This window comes from Pseudoliparis swirei, chromosome 9 (assembly GCF_029220125.1).
Source record: "Pseudoliparis swirei isolate HS2019 ecotype Mariana Trench chromosome 9, NWPU_hadal_v1, whole genome shotgun sequence".
Lineage (NCBI taxonomy): Eukaryota > Metazoa > Chordata > Actinopteri > Perciformes > Liparidae > Pseudoliparis > Pseudoliparis swirei.
This window is the reverse complement of record NC_079396.1, coordinates 21,158,151-21,173,807: the sequence shown is the minus strand read 5'-3', so window position 1 is coordinate 21,173,807 and position 15,657 is coordinate 21,158,151. Positions and strand designations below refer to the sequence as shown.

Genomic DNA, 15,657 nt, shown 5'->3' with positions numbered 1-15,657 from the left:
GGTGAATCAGTTCAGTTTGTTGAAAGAGAGCAACCTACTGGCGCCACGGTGCATTGCACTTGTAATCTTCCTCGTGACATTTTTTAGTAAGATTATATGCAATTATTATATATACATTTATTTTAGTAAGATTATATAATGCGAAATAAGCCCTTTTACCCAGAGTACATCTCCATGTATTCTTTTTTTAAAGTTGAATTAACATAAGTATAAAGCAACATATTCTTTATTGAAATTTGGTTAAAATATATACAAAAAACATGCATCACATAAATACAGTGGAGCCAATTCTCTGAAAAGGCAACATAACATTACAGTTTAGTTGAGGAAATATAGCATTAGGATTTATACGTTTTTAAACATCGCTTGAAGTCTTAGCTTCATTTCTTGAGTTTTTTAGAAATAGTTTCAACACTGACAAGAACATACAACACAGTAAAACTAGACTTTTGGGTTTGCTCCCAGAAAGACACACACAATCAATAGAAAAGCAACATGTGCTCCCTGAACATATCACAGGATCAGGTCTATATGGCTTGCATAACCCAACAAAAAGCAACCGTCACAGCTGTAAATCGATGCGGCGCATTAAAGAGCCCCCGGGTTACTCCAGTTCAGAGGGTGCTGGTGTCCCAGCCTGAAGTAAAATACCCTCTTCACTCTCTGACCCCTGGTTTAGACTGTCCAGTAAGGCCACAAATGTACTAAATGGGTCTTCCTCAACACAAACACAAATGAGGTACAAGAGGCACACCACAATGACGAAGACCAAAATCTGTATCTGGACTGGCACAAGGCGGTGCTCGACCTCTCGTCTCTCCAAGGTCGTGGGGCTGGCAGGAGTATCAGGGTACATGTACTGAACAGGTCTGCCTGCTGCACCCTTGATGGGTCTCCGACAAGTGGCACTGAAATACAACATAGTACAAGTTCTGATAACACAGTCACAATACTGCTGTATGCGTCGGTATGTGTCATTGTGCAAGATGCGTCCCTCAACAATTCAACATCACTGTACATTTCTTGTACTTGAAAAACTGGAATAGTGTTGGTGAGGCACTTACTAGATCCTTGTGGGCGTGGCATTAGTGGTTGTAAGCCTGTCCCTGAAAGTATCTTTCACAGGCTCCTGAGAAAGCTAGAAAAGAGAGCAGAAACTACGGTCAAAGTAGACCAGTGAAAAAGATAAATAAGCCTCAGTCCCAGTGAGACAGAAGCCGAACAAGTCGGGTAGAAAAGAAGAAAAAGGGTTAACTGTGATGTAATCACCAGTGATCTGACAAATATTACAGCATTCCTTTTCTTTTTAAAGAGCACCTTTTGAGTTAATGAGTTTTGTAGTTTCAGTTACACATATAAACACTGACATTTGAAAGAAGTAGGAAATGCACACGACACCATCAAAAACAGCAAAATGTATGTTGTATATGCCTTAATTTCACAATTATAAGTGGAAGCCTTGGGGGTGTAGTACAGGGACTGGTTCTTCATGGTGTCCTGGTTCAGAGTTGATATGTCCAGCTAAGGAAATGAGACGTAACAGATTAGGGTTTCTAGAGGATGAATTTCCTCCAGTCTCCAGTGAACCGCTCCAACAATTCTGACCACCACAAGTTTGAGGTTGGAGTGTGACTGAATAATGCGAGCACTACTGACCCCGTTGGACCGCGGCCAATGCTCCTGCTCATTGCACCCATTCAAATCTCCCTCAGTGTCTATGCTCATGGAGCGTGGCCTCGAACTCTCCATCTGTTGTTGGAAGTGAAAACGTGCATGACCGAGTGACCACTGCGGCAGTGATAACTCACAACCTTTGAAATAAGATGATTCTTAAAGTTCAGAAACTGGGTTTGAAAAAAAACGTATAAGATTAACTTTCCTCCTCAACCATTTGAGTGATGCTGAAGGCCTGAGAGGAAATTGTTGAGTCCCCATTGGGCATAACTGATCCAGATGGAAACTGCAAGAATTAGGATTATGTTAGCAGAAACACAAACATGCATCAGAAGATCTTAACACCAGCAAGATACCAATACCCAGTAATGTAAAACAAAAACATCCCATTTGTGGCTTAGGAAGGTCACAAGTAATGTACAGTGTAAGTGAGGAATGCAGAGAATTCAAAATCTATGAGAGAAGTGAAATAAAACAAGCCTACCTCTGACCCTAATCCGGAGCGTTGATCTACAGAGGATGCTCTACTAATTCCTACGGGAATCTGCGAGCAGCGAGGCCGACTCCGCTCCAATGATTTTATCGCATTCCCTGAATTCCACTTGGGAATCAGTTCCCCGTTTCTCGAAGTATGAGCAGGCTACAAAAGGCCAACCCGAGCAAACGTGGAAGGAAAAAAAAAACACATCAGTGTCCCCCTGAGAATTCACTTTGACAGAATTCTGTGCAAAAGATATGTCGTATTTACCAGCCTTGATTGGGGCAAAAAGCACTGCGGGTAAAGAAAGCCACCGTTCTGAAAACAAAACTCTCCCTGTGAAAACAACAACAAAAAACTGCAAGTGTTTCCTCCAAAGTATATTAACAGTTGCAGTTGGAACACAAGTTTAAAGACACCATCTCTAATCACTAGGAGGCACTGGAAGAAAGATGTATATTAATCGGAGCTAGTTATAGAAAGATACTATTGAACAGCAAGAGCATATAGATCGTGCAAGCTCAGTGGTCAGCGTCATTTACACAGGAAGTCTAAATCACTGTTCTCACCTGGCGGCTCCTTGGTTGTGCTGGCTCCGACTGTTTATTCCCTTCTTCTTCTTCGGAACCTGTCCAAGTCACAGAAAACAATACTAATACAAATGCAGTACAAAAAGTAGGCCAAGACTATTGATATACAATGCAAAACCAATCCCTTGGTCAACACTAAAGTAGCCATTATGTTATATTATTTAATGGTGTATCCATAAATTAGCCATTGTAATAGAGCTAGTCTTCAAAAAACGTCACTGAGAATACTCAATTATTTCGGAAACATTACTCTGAGGCCCTTTTTCTTCCATTAGGGGTACTCAGAGTTTGAAATGTGTCATAGTTCCTTAAAAAGATCTCCTCCACCTTCTTGCTGTGACATATGTGCATACATTTAGCAATGTTGTAATAATTCGACACAAAGTCGCCTTTGTCCCCTTAAACCCGCTCATTCAGACACTTCCTAATCTGAGGCCATGGTGCTCTGCCGGAAATCAATGAGAGGTTTTCCAAGCACGTCCAACTGGGAGGAGACCCCGGGGAAGACCCAGGAGACGCTGGCGGGATTATATCTCCCAGCTGGCCTGGAAACGCCTCGGGATCTCCCACAGTGAGCTGGAAAGTGTTGCGGGTGAAAGGGAAGACTGGCTCAGCATGCTGGGTCTGCTGCCACCGTGATCCGACCCCGGATTAAGCGGATGAGAATGGATGGAATATCAAACATGAAAACCAAAACAATCCAACCGTGTCATACCTGACTCTTCGTCCTCTTGTTCCCCATTTTCATCCTCTTCTTCACTGTCGGAGTATATGACACCTTGCTCTACTCTGTTCAGACAGCAATGTCCATCTGACTGAAGCACTTTCCTGAGCTTCTTCTCATACACGGCTCTGGTGGAAGCTAGCATAGGCAAATAAACAATATTTATTGCAATAAGTTTAAGACAGACCAACACAAGATAGAGGGAAGCTGAATTATTGATCGAATAAATCTAATTTCAACAATAAAAAAAAAAAATTCAAGACCGTGATGTAACCTCACCCACTATGGGCCCAGCGTTAACCCCGTGTTCGAGCAGAGCGGCCATGAGGTCATCGTCAGTCAAATCCCTCGGGTCGGGCATCTCTGCGTCCTCCTCGTCCTGGTAATACACCATTTTCTGAATGAATGTGAATGCTTTTTCGAGACGCGACAAAGACTGCAGCTTGGGTGTCAGCAGCCTCCAGGTGTGGGATATGTAAAAAAGGTTAATATGAGCAGTTCACATGACTGCTCATATTAATCTAATTTCGGCCCTTTATGAATCTTCTACTTATTACATAGATAGATAGATATATACTTTATTAATCCCCAAGGGGAAATTTGTGGTGACAGTAGCAGCACCAATAAACCAAACACACAAGAATAAAAAACAAAACACAAAATATAAGAAACAGGGATGAAAGATATAGAAGTATACAAAGTAAAATACAAAACAAAACAAAATATATATGTACATATACAACACACATGCATACACAACACACAACACCAATGACAAATCAAATACAAAAATATTAAATATAGACAGTGTGCAAAAAGCAAAGTGTGTGTATGTGTGCAATGAAATGAAATGTGTGTGTAATGTAAACCTATTGTGAACAACCACAGAAGAAGAGATCATTAGTCGACACTAGCATATCAGATATTAACTAATAGATAGATTGCTGGGGAATGAGAACAATTTAATCTGGGAATAATTTTTTCTTTTATTTATTATTAAAGATAGAGATAAAAAAGTAGACTAAATGTCTTTCCACACCAACACATGGCACAGAAACTAGCTCCAGACTTGAAGTGCTGGTGCTCTTCTTGGCACACTTACAAATGAGTGCGACAGGTGTGTCAAGCACATGTACTAACGAGGCTGCAACTATAGAACCGCCTCTTGTAAACCTATACCTAGTCTACAGCTGGTGGCTCAGTGGTCAAGGACCTAAACTGCTGCAGCAGCAGGCTGTCTGGTAGCCGTGACCCAGATCCACACCTCCCTACCCCTCCACAGCTGCGGCGCATGCGCAGCATCGCTTTAATTCAGTTCTTATAGGCTACAAATTATTACTATGCACAGCGACTCCTGTTTATCCAACACACAACATATGCAAGTTGGCCAGTTGTTGACGTCCGGGGAAATATATTTGCAATGCTAAAACTTTATTTATAGTTGTAACCGAAGTTACAGAAGAATGTATTCTGACGCAAAAAGACTAAAAGTTCTACTCACGGCTACATATTGTACTTGATCCTCATCCTCGTCGCTGGAAAAATCCGCTGCGTTTTTCTGATGGATGTGTTTTAAGTGCAACTCCACATACACCTCCTTTCTGCTCTTAGCGGGTGGCAGCGCGACATTGTGAGCAACGAGGTCCAATTTCAGTCTGGATTTAGAGAGGTGAGCGGGGTCCTCCAGGAACAGCGACATGTCACGAGCACGACGCGGGGAAAGAACACGTGTTCGGCTTCACCGGCCGCTCTTTATATGTTTGTATAAAACCTGCCGGGAGACCGATGAATCCGACGGAGCTGACGTCACTCGGAGAAACCCTCTCGCCCGGGGAAGGAGAGGCTGTCTGAGCCGGGAGGAGCAGCTGCTCCCGGCCGCTTGATTGACAGCAAATCAACAATTCTGACAAGCACCGCGAGCTCAAAGTGTGTGGAGCTGTTTTTGTTTGTTTTGAAGTTCATTACATTTCGATTAATATCTCCTAATTACTTGATGATTCAAAAAAAGTGTAATGTTTGATTACTTTTTGGTGATATCATAGACTGCGTGTGTGTATGTGTGTGTGTATATATATATATATATATATATATATATATATATATATATATATATATATATAGATATAAATATGAAGAACATATTAGAATATTACAATTCGGAGCTGTCATTATAAAAAGTAGAGTAATTTAATCCAACGATATCGAGTCCAATTTGGGTCTACTTCTAATTATTTTAAGCTTAGTAAACATTTAGATTTCACAGTCGGGAAAAGTACAGGCGTTACTAATTTCCGATTTGGATCAAAGTAAGGATTAGTTGTTTACACAACAACAGTTTTTCTTTAAAAAAACAATTATTAAATAGGATATTTGTTGCTGTGTGAATAGTAAGTAAGTGTCCCAGTGTCAACTGGCAACTTAATTAATTGAAATAAAAAAATAAGTGTTATTATTTACACCTGGGCTGTTCCATCTCTGGCATTTCAAAATGTATTCAGTGAAAGAAAGAAAAAAAGCCCATGGGAACCCCACATTTTAAAGTTAGGAAAGTTTGAATTGTCAGTGCAAATGTCTCCTCCCAAGCCACAGCAATCTCAATGTGTACCGTTGACCTCCAGCCTTGACCCAGGCTTTGGTTGCTGTTGGTGTAGTGGTCGTCTCTCTGGTGCGTGTTGCTGCATTCTTACTGGAACGATGGATATCCACCAAGTGCGTGTCGAGGTGGTGAGGAGTTCCTTTCCTAACATCTGTGAACAGATTGAACAAAGAAAAAAAGATTATCTATAAAACTTAAAATCATCAGCGGTTAAGATACAACTGAGTAAACCTGCTTCCTGGAACAGGCCTCTGGTGCTTCCAGAGATCTTATCAGTGGTCTGCACCAGATGTCTTTCACAAAAAACATGTTTATGGAAGACGTGTGGACGACTTTATCGAGTAAAACTGATCAACCCTTACCCCCTAACATCTGGTACTATAGTGACTATTTCTCAACAGTTATCATTATGCAGGTCCCTGATATAGAACCACGTATAAGATTACATGCAAAGGGGAATTCTGTAACCGTATGACGCCCATGGCTATTTAGTCAATTAGTCCTTTGTTGATGCTAAATTACTTATTTTCAAGAAACCTATATGCACATATCTGGTAAACACACATTTTAAAGTGGTGCTTTTTGTGATTCTTTGTGGAAAAACTGAGTTTTGACAGGCCTGTCGATCAAATTCAACTAATAATATAGCCGACAATAACGCAGGAATGTTAGTCGACTGGGAATGTCTTTGGTCAAAGACCGCCCTATTATAAAGATAATTATAATGCATTATAGTCTGCCTCCAGCATTATAGTTACAAGCTCTGAAATATGCATAATGCTTAAATAATCATAATGCATTATAAAGCATTTTATAATGACGTCTTATCATAATGCTTCTTTATTGTAGGTCACTTACTGACCTTTGTGTTTTTGGCAAGGATCAGTGATTTATAATTCCTATAGTTGTAATACATCATACCATTTTTATAATTCATTATCACTGTTATACAGCATTATTATGTGATTATGAATTACTCTGTGGTTATTTTTTGCTAAAAGTAAAACAAAAAAATCGAAAACAAAAACAAACAAAACATGTTTTATGGTATATAATGCCAACAATTACTTTTATGAGTACTTTATAGTCAGATTATGATGCATTAATATATTACAAGTTTTGGAATTATATTACCAGCAACTGTAAAGTAGTTTGACATTTGGCCTTATACGTGATTATACAATGCTTTATAATGTGTTATTATTCTTATTTTAGTCCATGCAGGCTTAGAACTGTAATTATACTGTGCTATAAGCAGATTATTATGCATCAAAAGTATGTTTATAATACATTATCGACATGGTCATAATAGTGAGTGTTATAGAGAGCTTCCACAGCAAATAGTTCCTTCCTGTTGTGCTCAAGGTGCAAAAATACAAGGAAAATACAACCAAATAAAATGGCATAAGATGTTCCCACAGGACTGTATTCCCTGAACACCTCTAATTGCCGGTGGAAACATAAATGGATGAAGCAAAATTAGCCAAATATGGTTTATTTTGTTTGTCTTTGGTGCAATTCATACAAAACCGCTCAGAAATACTTAATTAAATGCCTTTGCTATCTTTTTGCTCATGAAATGACAATACAGCAGGTGTTTACATTGCTTCGCGGTGATATTTGAGTTTGAGTTGAGCAGACATGATTGCACACTGTGCTGTTTACTGTTGGGAATTTGAACTGTATCGTTTTTAGAATGATCAACACTGTGTGATCAGTCGGGGCCTCCAGAGGTAGGAGTGCATTGACATTGACTGATTAGGATCCATCAGTTGTGAACATGTACACTGCCGTTCAAAAGTTTGGGGTCACTTAGAAATGTCTTTATTTTTCAAAGAAAAGCACTGTTTTTTCAATAAAGATAACATTAATCAAAAATACACACTATACATTGTTAATGTGGTAAATGACTATTCTAGGTGGAAACGTCTGGTTTCTAATGAAATATCTCCAGAGGTGTATAGAGGCCCATTTCCATCAACTATCACTCCAGTGTTCTAATGGTACATTGTGTTTGCTAATCGCCTTAGAAGACTAATGTCTGATTAGAAAACCCTTGTGCAATTATGTTAGCACAGCTGAAAACAGTTATGCTGGTGATATAAGCTATACAACTGGCCTTCCTTTGAGGTTGAAGTTTGAAGACCAAAATGAATACTTCAAATATTAATCATTATTTCTAACCTTGTCAATGTCTTGACTATATTTTCTATTCAATTTTCAATTCATTTGATAAATAAAAGTGAGTTTTCATGGAAGACACGAAATTGTCTGGATGACCCCAAACTTTTGAACGGTAGTGTATGCGTTTTTATTGTTGGCTAAAATATAATAATTGGTCCACCTGGAATTTGAATTTTTTTGTTTGCTAGATTTTTCCATGCAGCGTAATTATGCAAGAACTGGTATTTTCACAATGTTGTGCCCCTACAGTATTGGAGATGTACACCATTGTTGTAAAAAAATAGCAGCTGACACGCATAGATATGCTGCTGTGTGTTTTAGCTGCTTTGTGCCTTTTGCTGAGTAAAAGTGAATATTAACATTACTTTTAATTGTTAAGAAAACTCTACAGAGCAATTTGAAACTCACCCAGCCAGAACATCCCTGTTATCATTTAGGAAATATTGGGATCTCCTTAACCCTTGTGTTGCCTTAGGGTCATTTTGTCCCGAATCAATATTACACCCTCCCCCCGCCTTTGGGTCATTTTGACCCGATTCAATGTTTCACCCTACTGTTACCTTTATATTTACTAACATATTTTACCCTTTGGGTTCAATTTGACGCCAGCAATTAAAACCTCCAGAAAATTATTAGAATTAATATTGTTTTCCAAGTTTAAGTGTGAGGCACTTTATGTTTGTTTGTTGACTACCGAAAGAACACCGACATTAAACATTGAATGGGGTCAAATTAATCCTAAAGCGGGGGGAGGGTGTAATATTGATTCGGGTCAAAATGACCCTAAGGCAACACAAGGGTTAATTGGTCTACACAGGGATGGTTTACTGATCCAGTATTAAGCGGAACAAAAGAAAGAAAAAACATTATAGAGTAGATTTAAAAGTGTTCTTGGTTTAAAAAGCTGAGGCATTTTTATATTTCTCCTAAGGTAATGTGAAAGCAGGTTTTTGTTCACCTCTGAATATTTGTTCCCATAGATACCACAGCTGTGGCATAATATGCTAGTCTTCACATACTGATATGATGTAATTGCTGCAGATAATAATTTTCTCGAATGATTTTGGTGGTAACTTCTTGAAGTGTTAGGCCGACAGATAACAACAATGTAGTGAATTATGTTGCCCCATTATTTTAGGAACACATAAAAACATTTGATTTTATGGAAAAGAATATAAATTCAAATGAAATCTCCAGCAATAATGTAGGTATAATTATTTGCAGTGTGGATTTATCTGTAGGTTTATGTAAAGCTCTTTGAGAAAGTACTTATGTCATACAACGTATACAAAGTTAAAGTTTAAAAACATGCAGGATAGGCTTAAACAAGCCTGAATGTCCACTTTTAGATGTCAGGTGGTGTGTAGATCATCACAGAGTCAATAAATTAAACACATCTCTGGATGCACGGAGTTGAGACATCCAAAGACACTTCCATCCCACAACTTCTATGAAAAGGAAAACATCTGTATTCTCCCCACTGCAACAGAGATGTTGTTGATATCATCACATAATATTGTAGATGCCCCAAATAGCCGGGCTGAAAAAAGAAAAGCTACATTTTCATTGAACAAAAAGTATTATACTTGTTTTTATATGTTTTGATTATGTTGTTCCCTGACTTGCTTGCTGAGGGATAATGACATTTGCGGATAGCAGAGATCTTTAGCAAAGACATCTTAGAAAAAGGATGTGAAAGTCTTCAAACCCACTTCCTCGGGTGACTGTCCACCGTGTGTCCAATGGCTTTAAACCCTACATGAAATGTTAGAACGACTCACATAGGAATAGAAAGCCATAAGACACAGTTGTGGTTTCATTTGGGAGACAATAATACAAAATCAGTGAGTGATGCAGTCTGTGAAAGGCTGAAAGCGAGAAAACCGAAGCATGCTGCAGAAAGCATTCAGGATTTAAAACTCACATTGGCATGCAGATTTAATTCAATAAACTGTAAGTCTTCATCTGAGGCCCAGGGGAGTAAAATGAAACTGTCTTGTTAGTCTTGAGACGGAAGGAATTGTATTTCTCAGAGCACAGACTCAAATAAATGGACCCCTGTCTGACGCTTTACAGCAAAACGCTGCCAGCTATTCAACTCCTCAGGGAGCTCTGCAGAATAATCTTTGATTAAAAAATGCCATTTTAAACTGGAGACTGCAGGGAATAGGTGCAACGGTAATCAACGGGATTCTGTCTCTGAATTCCAAACCGGTTGCATAACGTATTCTGTATAGCGATCCTCTGCCCGGCTTCCACAAGCACAAAGGAGATCATCACCTCAGCATTTTGTATTCTACCGCCGGTCACAGCAAGCCTCACAGTTGTTATCGTGTCGTTATGTCTGTGGTGACCGGAACACTTTTAGCAGATATCATTTTCAACATTTCCATGCAGCGTAACTCTTGCACCTCCTTAAACAAAGAGTCGAGCATAATTAATGCACAGGAGAACTAATATACTTAGTGGGTTTCATTCATGCTCCCACAACTCTTTAAACTTAATAAAGAAGTTTAATATAAACTATATCTTTCTGAGTTGGACTGAGGCAGCCGGCTGTTTACCACTATTTTAAACTGTTGGAAGTGCTTTTCAACCCCTCGGTGAGTGCAGACTCGGCAATCTCGAAGCAACGCAGGCCAAATCTGCACAACCAGATGTCTGCTCCGAAAAAACAGTAGCCCTTATAAACACATGAAAGAATCTGGTGGAAAGAGAAACCGGGCTACTATAGAGGACAGAGGAGGCATTTGTTGACATTGTATCAAGTGCAACGCTGAGATATTTGAGGCACAGAGGGGCCAGGTATTTGTCAGTCAGTGTTTCTTGTCTCCAACTCAAACAACAAAAGCCCCATTGAGACACACACTCTTTTTTTTCTTCTCTCTGTCTCTCCGAACGAGCACACAAAGCGTCCTGTACTCTGCTGCAACTGTCCAGCACCGAGAACCACGTCTGGGTCGTCTTTTTTTGTGCACCTGTTTCAAGATTGTAAAAACACTTTGTTATAAAGTTTCCCATCTTTTCTCAAGGCGTTGCCACATTTCAAATTGGCTTTTTTATTTTTTTATTTTGCAAGAGGACCGAACTTTCTCTTGAGACTTCAAACTTTTTTTCTGAAGAGATGCAGAAACACAATTAAGTAATGTGTGATTTTGTTGGTGTTTTTCCAGCGGTTAACCCACTTAGATTTATATCTTATTGGTCTCACATGTGGTGGATATTCAATTCACATAACCTCTGACAGAGAGCATTATGGGGGAAAGCGTTTACTCGATTAGCCTTTTTCCAGGTTTTGAAAAAGACTACTGCCTCCGAGCTCCAGGGAGCCTGTTCTCACGCATGTCTCAGCATAAATTAGTAAAAGCCTCTGTGTCAGACTCTTTCCAGACGAGAAGGTGAATCTCAGCCACAGGGAGGATTAGCTTTCATCCCTAAACATCGTACATGGTCCCTTTTTTGCTCAAAGCTTATTCCAGGAAATAATCAAATGTTTTTATTAGCTTTAGCTTTTCTTCAATATATTTTATTACATTCCTCTGTTTTTTTTGACTGAAGAGTGTGGATATTATCTCTTAAAAATTGTCGAGGCAAAACTATAACAATAAAGAAAGGGGCTACTATTCCACAATTTGACATTTAGACATTAATCTCGAAAATAAAGATAGAGGGGTGGCACCTGTTTTCTTATCCGATGCAGTGCTCTCTTTTCACAGATTACAAACACACCGAAGTACCTTCCAGATAACCACACAATGAAATACTGCATACAACCCATGAACAGCTCAGAGTATCACTGTCATCGTCATTCTTTACACTTCTGAGAGGAGCGGTGACGTGCATTTAGCACAGCTCGTATTCATAAGCTATAAATCATACTCTTACCTCCTTGTCCCTCTCCTGCGTCCCGCCGCTGGAACGAGTATGGCATCCCCTCAGCCTAATACTGTATGGTGAGACAATGGGTAGTGGGGGGAGGAGGAGTTACTGTGAGAGCGAGAGTGGGGAGGAAGGGGGAGTAAAAGCAGAATGGGGGGAGAGAGAGAGAGAGAGAGCTCACACTACTCTCAAACTACGAATCTGACGAAACGTTGCATGAATGGCAATTCTTGAACCCCCCCATTCCCCCCCCCCCCCCCCCACACACACACATACCCCCCTCAGATGCAATGTCAGAGAAAACAGTAACCAGAAATCTCTCTTCACGTGGGAAATGTAAGTGAAGACAAGAAACTGTGAGAGAATGGGTCCAGGATTTAAACAAGTCCCTTTCTTTGGCTTACGCTGAATGAGTTCTTAAGATTCCAAGTTGGCAGAGTGCCCATGGGTCCTGGATGGAAAAGGATAAAAGAGGGGCTGAGGTAGGGGGGCTCCCTATTGTGTTTGTTCCCTTCCTTTCAGTCCTGGCCCTCTAGTTGATCTTTGCAGCCAGTTGCTAAATATTCCGGTCACTTATCCCCTTCACTTCTATACGGATGATTTTTTATTCTGGATTGATGCACAGCTTTTCTCCCCAGACGATGTCACCCTGCACGTACAGTATATCGGGCACTGTGGGTGGATGGTTACGGTCTCTTCGTCTTTGTTTGGGCTGGTTTTTCTATCGCAGTGGAGGCAGCATGTTATTCCTCCTGGTGAATCTGGGATGAAGACAGCAGGTGCTGTTGCCCCTCTCTGAATCACAGAGAGCTTTCCCCCCCCCCCTCGATCAATTTCCTCTACTAATACCTCCTCCTCATCCTGTCTACTTGAGGAAGGGGGGTGGGGGGTAAATGACATCTGTATGATGAAGCACAATAAAAACAGAAAGATAGTTTGTTGAAGGTTTTTTATCGGGTGTTAATCGCATCGTCCTGACCTCAGGGTGCCACGGGGTGAAGGCGTTGATGGAGAGGGTGACGAGGACGCATGCGACCGCATCTCTTGTCAGTCACCCCTGTGCTTCTCACCGCTGCATCAGTGGCTCGAGAGAAGTCCTGTTTTCACTCACAGTTTATCCTCCTCTTCCTCCTCCTCCTGCCCCCCCACACACCCTTCCTTACCCCCCCCCCCTCTCTCTCTCTCTCTAATAGACCCACAGGCCGGGTTCATTACTATTCACCAGGTTTCACTCGGACACACATCATTGCTCCGCTCTCTACAACTGTGTCGGGGTGGGGAGGGGGTGTCTATGGGGGGGGGGGGGAGCAAGACACGTCTCATGATGCAAATGAATAGATGCCCATTGTTGTTTTTTATGCGTGTGCACAAACATATTTTTCCAGACAGATGCTGCATGCATGAGTCGTTCCCTGACAGAAATATCTTCAGTACAATAAAGCTAGTTCACTGCTCAAAACAGAAAATCTGTTTTCCTTTCGGGGGGGGGGATTTTTCACTTGCCTTTCATTAAATCCAATAAGGTCGTACACTCTAGAGTCATTATCTGTGCTGATTTACTGACAAAAGCATTTCATCCATGAAAATGGGCACCGTGGTGGATTTATATTCAGGTGTTGACGAAGCCTTCTGGACTCTCTCACACTCATTTCAGGAAGAACATTTACTTTAAACTAATCTACTGTGCTACTTCTGATTATACTGTTTCGTCAGCAGTTCACAATAGATAGGATAGATGACACTGATTCATATAGAAGTAGAGCTAAATCACAAGGGAGAAGACCAGCTGCTACAGTGGCAACCTCCACATGAAATCATACCAATTTGATTGAGTCTCTTTGTTATTGGCCTTGAGCTACTTTCAGGCTGGAGCAATATATTGGGGGGAAAAAGAGCTTTCAGGCTTATAATAACTTTGAAACTTTTCTTCTTAGTTTGTATCATTTCATGTTTTAGAGTACGGGAGACTCATCTCTGTGATGAAGTGTGTTCCACTTCGAAACAGCTTTCTGCATTTTAAGGATTCATACAAACTAATTAATCATTTGTATGAGATTATGCGAACACAGAGAGTGCAACTCTTCTTTTCTTTTAGGCATAACGTCGAGAGAGAAAGTAAATTGGGAAACTGAATAGGACATTGAAGAGGTTGCAGTTGCGTTTTCACAAAGGAGCGGTCGGGTTATTGACTATAAACGAGAGCTACAATTAAAAGTTGATCTGATTTTTTTAAATGTTCTGCAAGTTCTATAATCACTCAATTATTTGAGTCATTTTTTTTACGAAATATATACTTTATTTACGATTGTTTGGATCAAGGAAGCAATGTGAGATTTTTAACTGGCATTTTTATCACTACTTTCTAATATTGATAATAAACGTCATCATCAGCTGCAGCCCCACAGTTCAAACATGCGAGCTGGACCTGAGTGGCAATTGATGCATCGCAGGGTGTGTGGTAACGTTTTAAAACAGAGCCCTCCTTACACCCTTAAATCCCACATGGAGGATTGATTTACTGCCAGCTTTACTGCGTAAAACCTGCTCAGCCTTTAGAAGTGATCTACCGTGGAATGATATTAATTACAAAAATTTCAGAAAGTGTAGATACCGAAACCCAAAAAGTAATTGGCTTCTGATAAATAATTCACTATAAGACTAACAGCATTGATCATTGAAGTATCCAACATACCAGTGATGAATAGTCTGCTCCATTCACACATTGTAGAGTAGGGATTTGCTGAGCGAAGCAGAGGGCTCCAGATGTGACCGGCTGCCGCTCTTTTAGGAATTCAGGGTGGGAATTTCTGATTGAAGCCTTTGGATAAGCATCAACGCTCCACTGAACTTAAACTTGTATTCACATAATATTCAAGCCAGGGCTGTTGGAGAATAAGGCTCAGCACTCAAATGACATTCTGATAGACGTAATGTGCACACATCAGAGTACAAGGGTTTCATCATGTGTTTATATACAAATGTGCAACAGCTGATAATATTTGTTCGATAATATCATGCCTTTTTTCATGAACATTATAAGAAAAATGTAGACTAAATGGTCACGGAAAGTGTATTTTTTGTTGATATCCCTTTAATTCACTCTGAAAAGACCAAATCAGCATGTAGCTACTAAAACCTGATGTAACTTGTGTTGGTTAAAGGATGGATTCACAATTCTTCAAGTGGGCTAAAACTAGCCGTATGAACACTGATACAAGCTGGGATTCTTCCTACCGTTCACACCAGCACAGCACAAGATTCCTTTCCGATGCACTTTCAATGTTATTGATGGAAACTTCCTCCAGACTCCTCGTTCTGTGCAAACAAATACACTACCGTTCAAAAGTTTGGGGTCATCCAGACAATTTCGTGTCTTCCATGAAAACTCACTTTTATTTATCAAATGAATTGAAAATTGAATAGAAAATATAGTCAAGACATTGACAAGGTTAGAAATAATGATTAATATTTGAAGTATTAATTTTGTTCTTCAAACTTCAAGCTCAAAGGAAGGCCAGTTGTATAGCTTATA

General features: G+C 40.1%; 1 protein-coding gene across 4 annotated transcripts; it reads right to left on the bottom strand.

Annotated features, from left to right (window-relative positions):
- Positions 1-208: 208 nt before the first annotated feature.
- Positions 209-12,169, bottom strand: lemd1 (LEM domain containing 1). 4 transcript variants are annotated; one of them, XM_056422744.1, is made up of 12 exons: positions 12,132-12,169; positions 6,072-6,213; positions 3,746-3,845; positions 3,458-3,604; positions 2,722-2,780; positions 2,423-2,488; positions 2,159-2,314; positions 1,882-1,960; positions 1,657-1,751; positions 1,432-1,521; positions 1,065-1,138; positions 209-908 (listed from the first exon to the last, which is right to left on the bottom strand). In XM_056422744.1, the coding sequence occupies exons 3-12, from the start codon at positions 3,825-3,827 to the stop codon at positions 605-607; spliced, it is 1,152 nt and encodes a 383-aa protein (XP_056278719.1). In that variant the 5' UTR covers positions 3,828-3,845; positions 6,072-6,213; positions 12,132-12,169; the 3' UTR covers positions 209-604. The 4 variants fall into 4 exon arrangements, with proteins under 4 accessions (XP_056278719.1, XP_056278717.1, XP_056278716.1 ...); XM_056422742.1 differs by lacking the exons at positions 6,072-6,213; positions 12,132-12,169 and adding an exon at positions 4,968-5,369 and having other exon boundaries at positions 2,423-2,470; XM_056422741.1 differs by lacking the exons at positions 6,072-6,213; positions 12,132-12,169 and adding an exon at positions 4,968-5,368.
- Between the last annotated feature and the right edge of the window lie 3,488 nt (positions 12,170-15,657).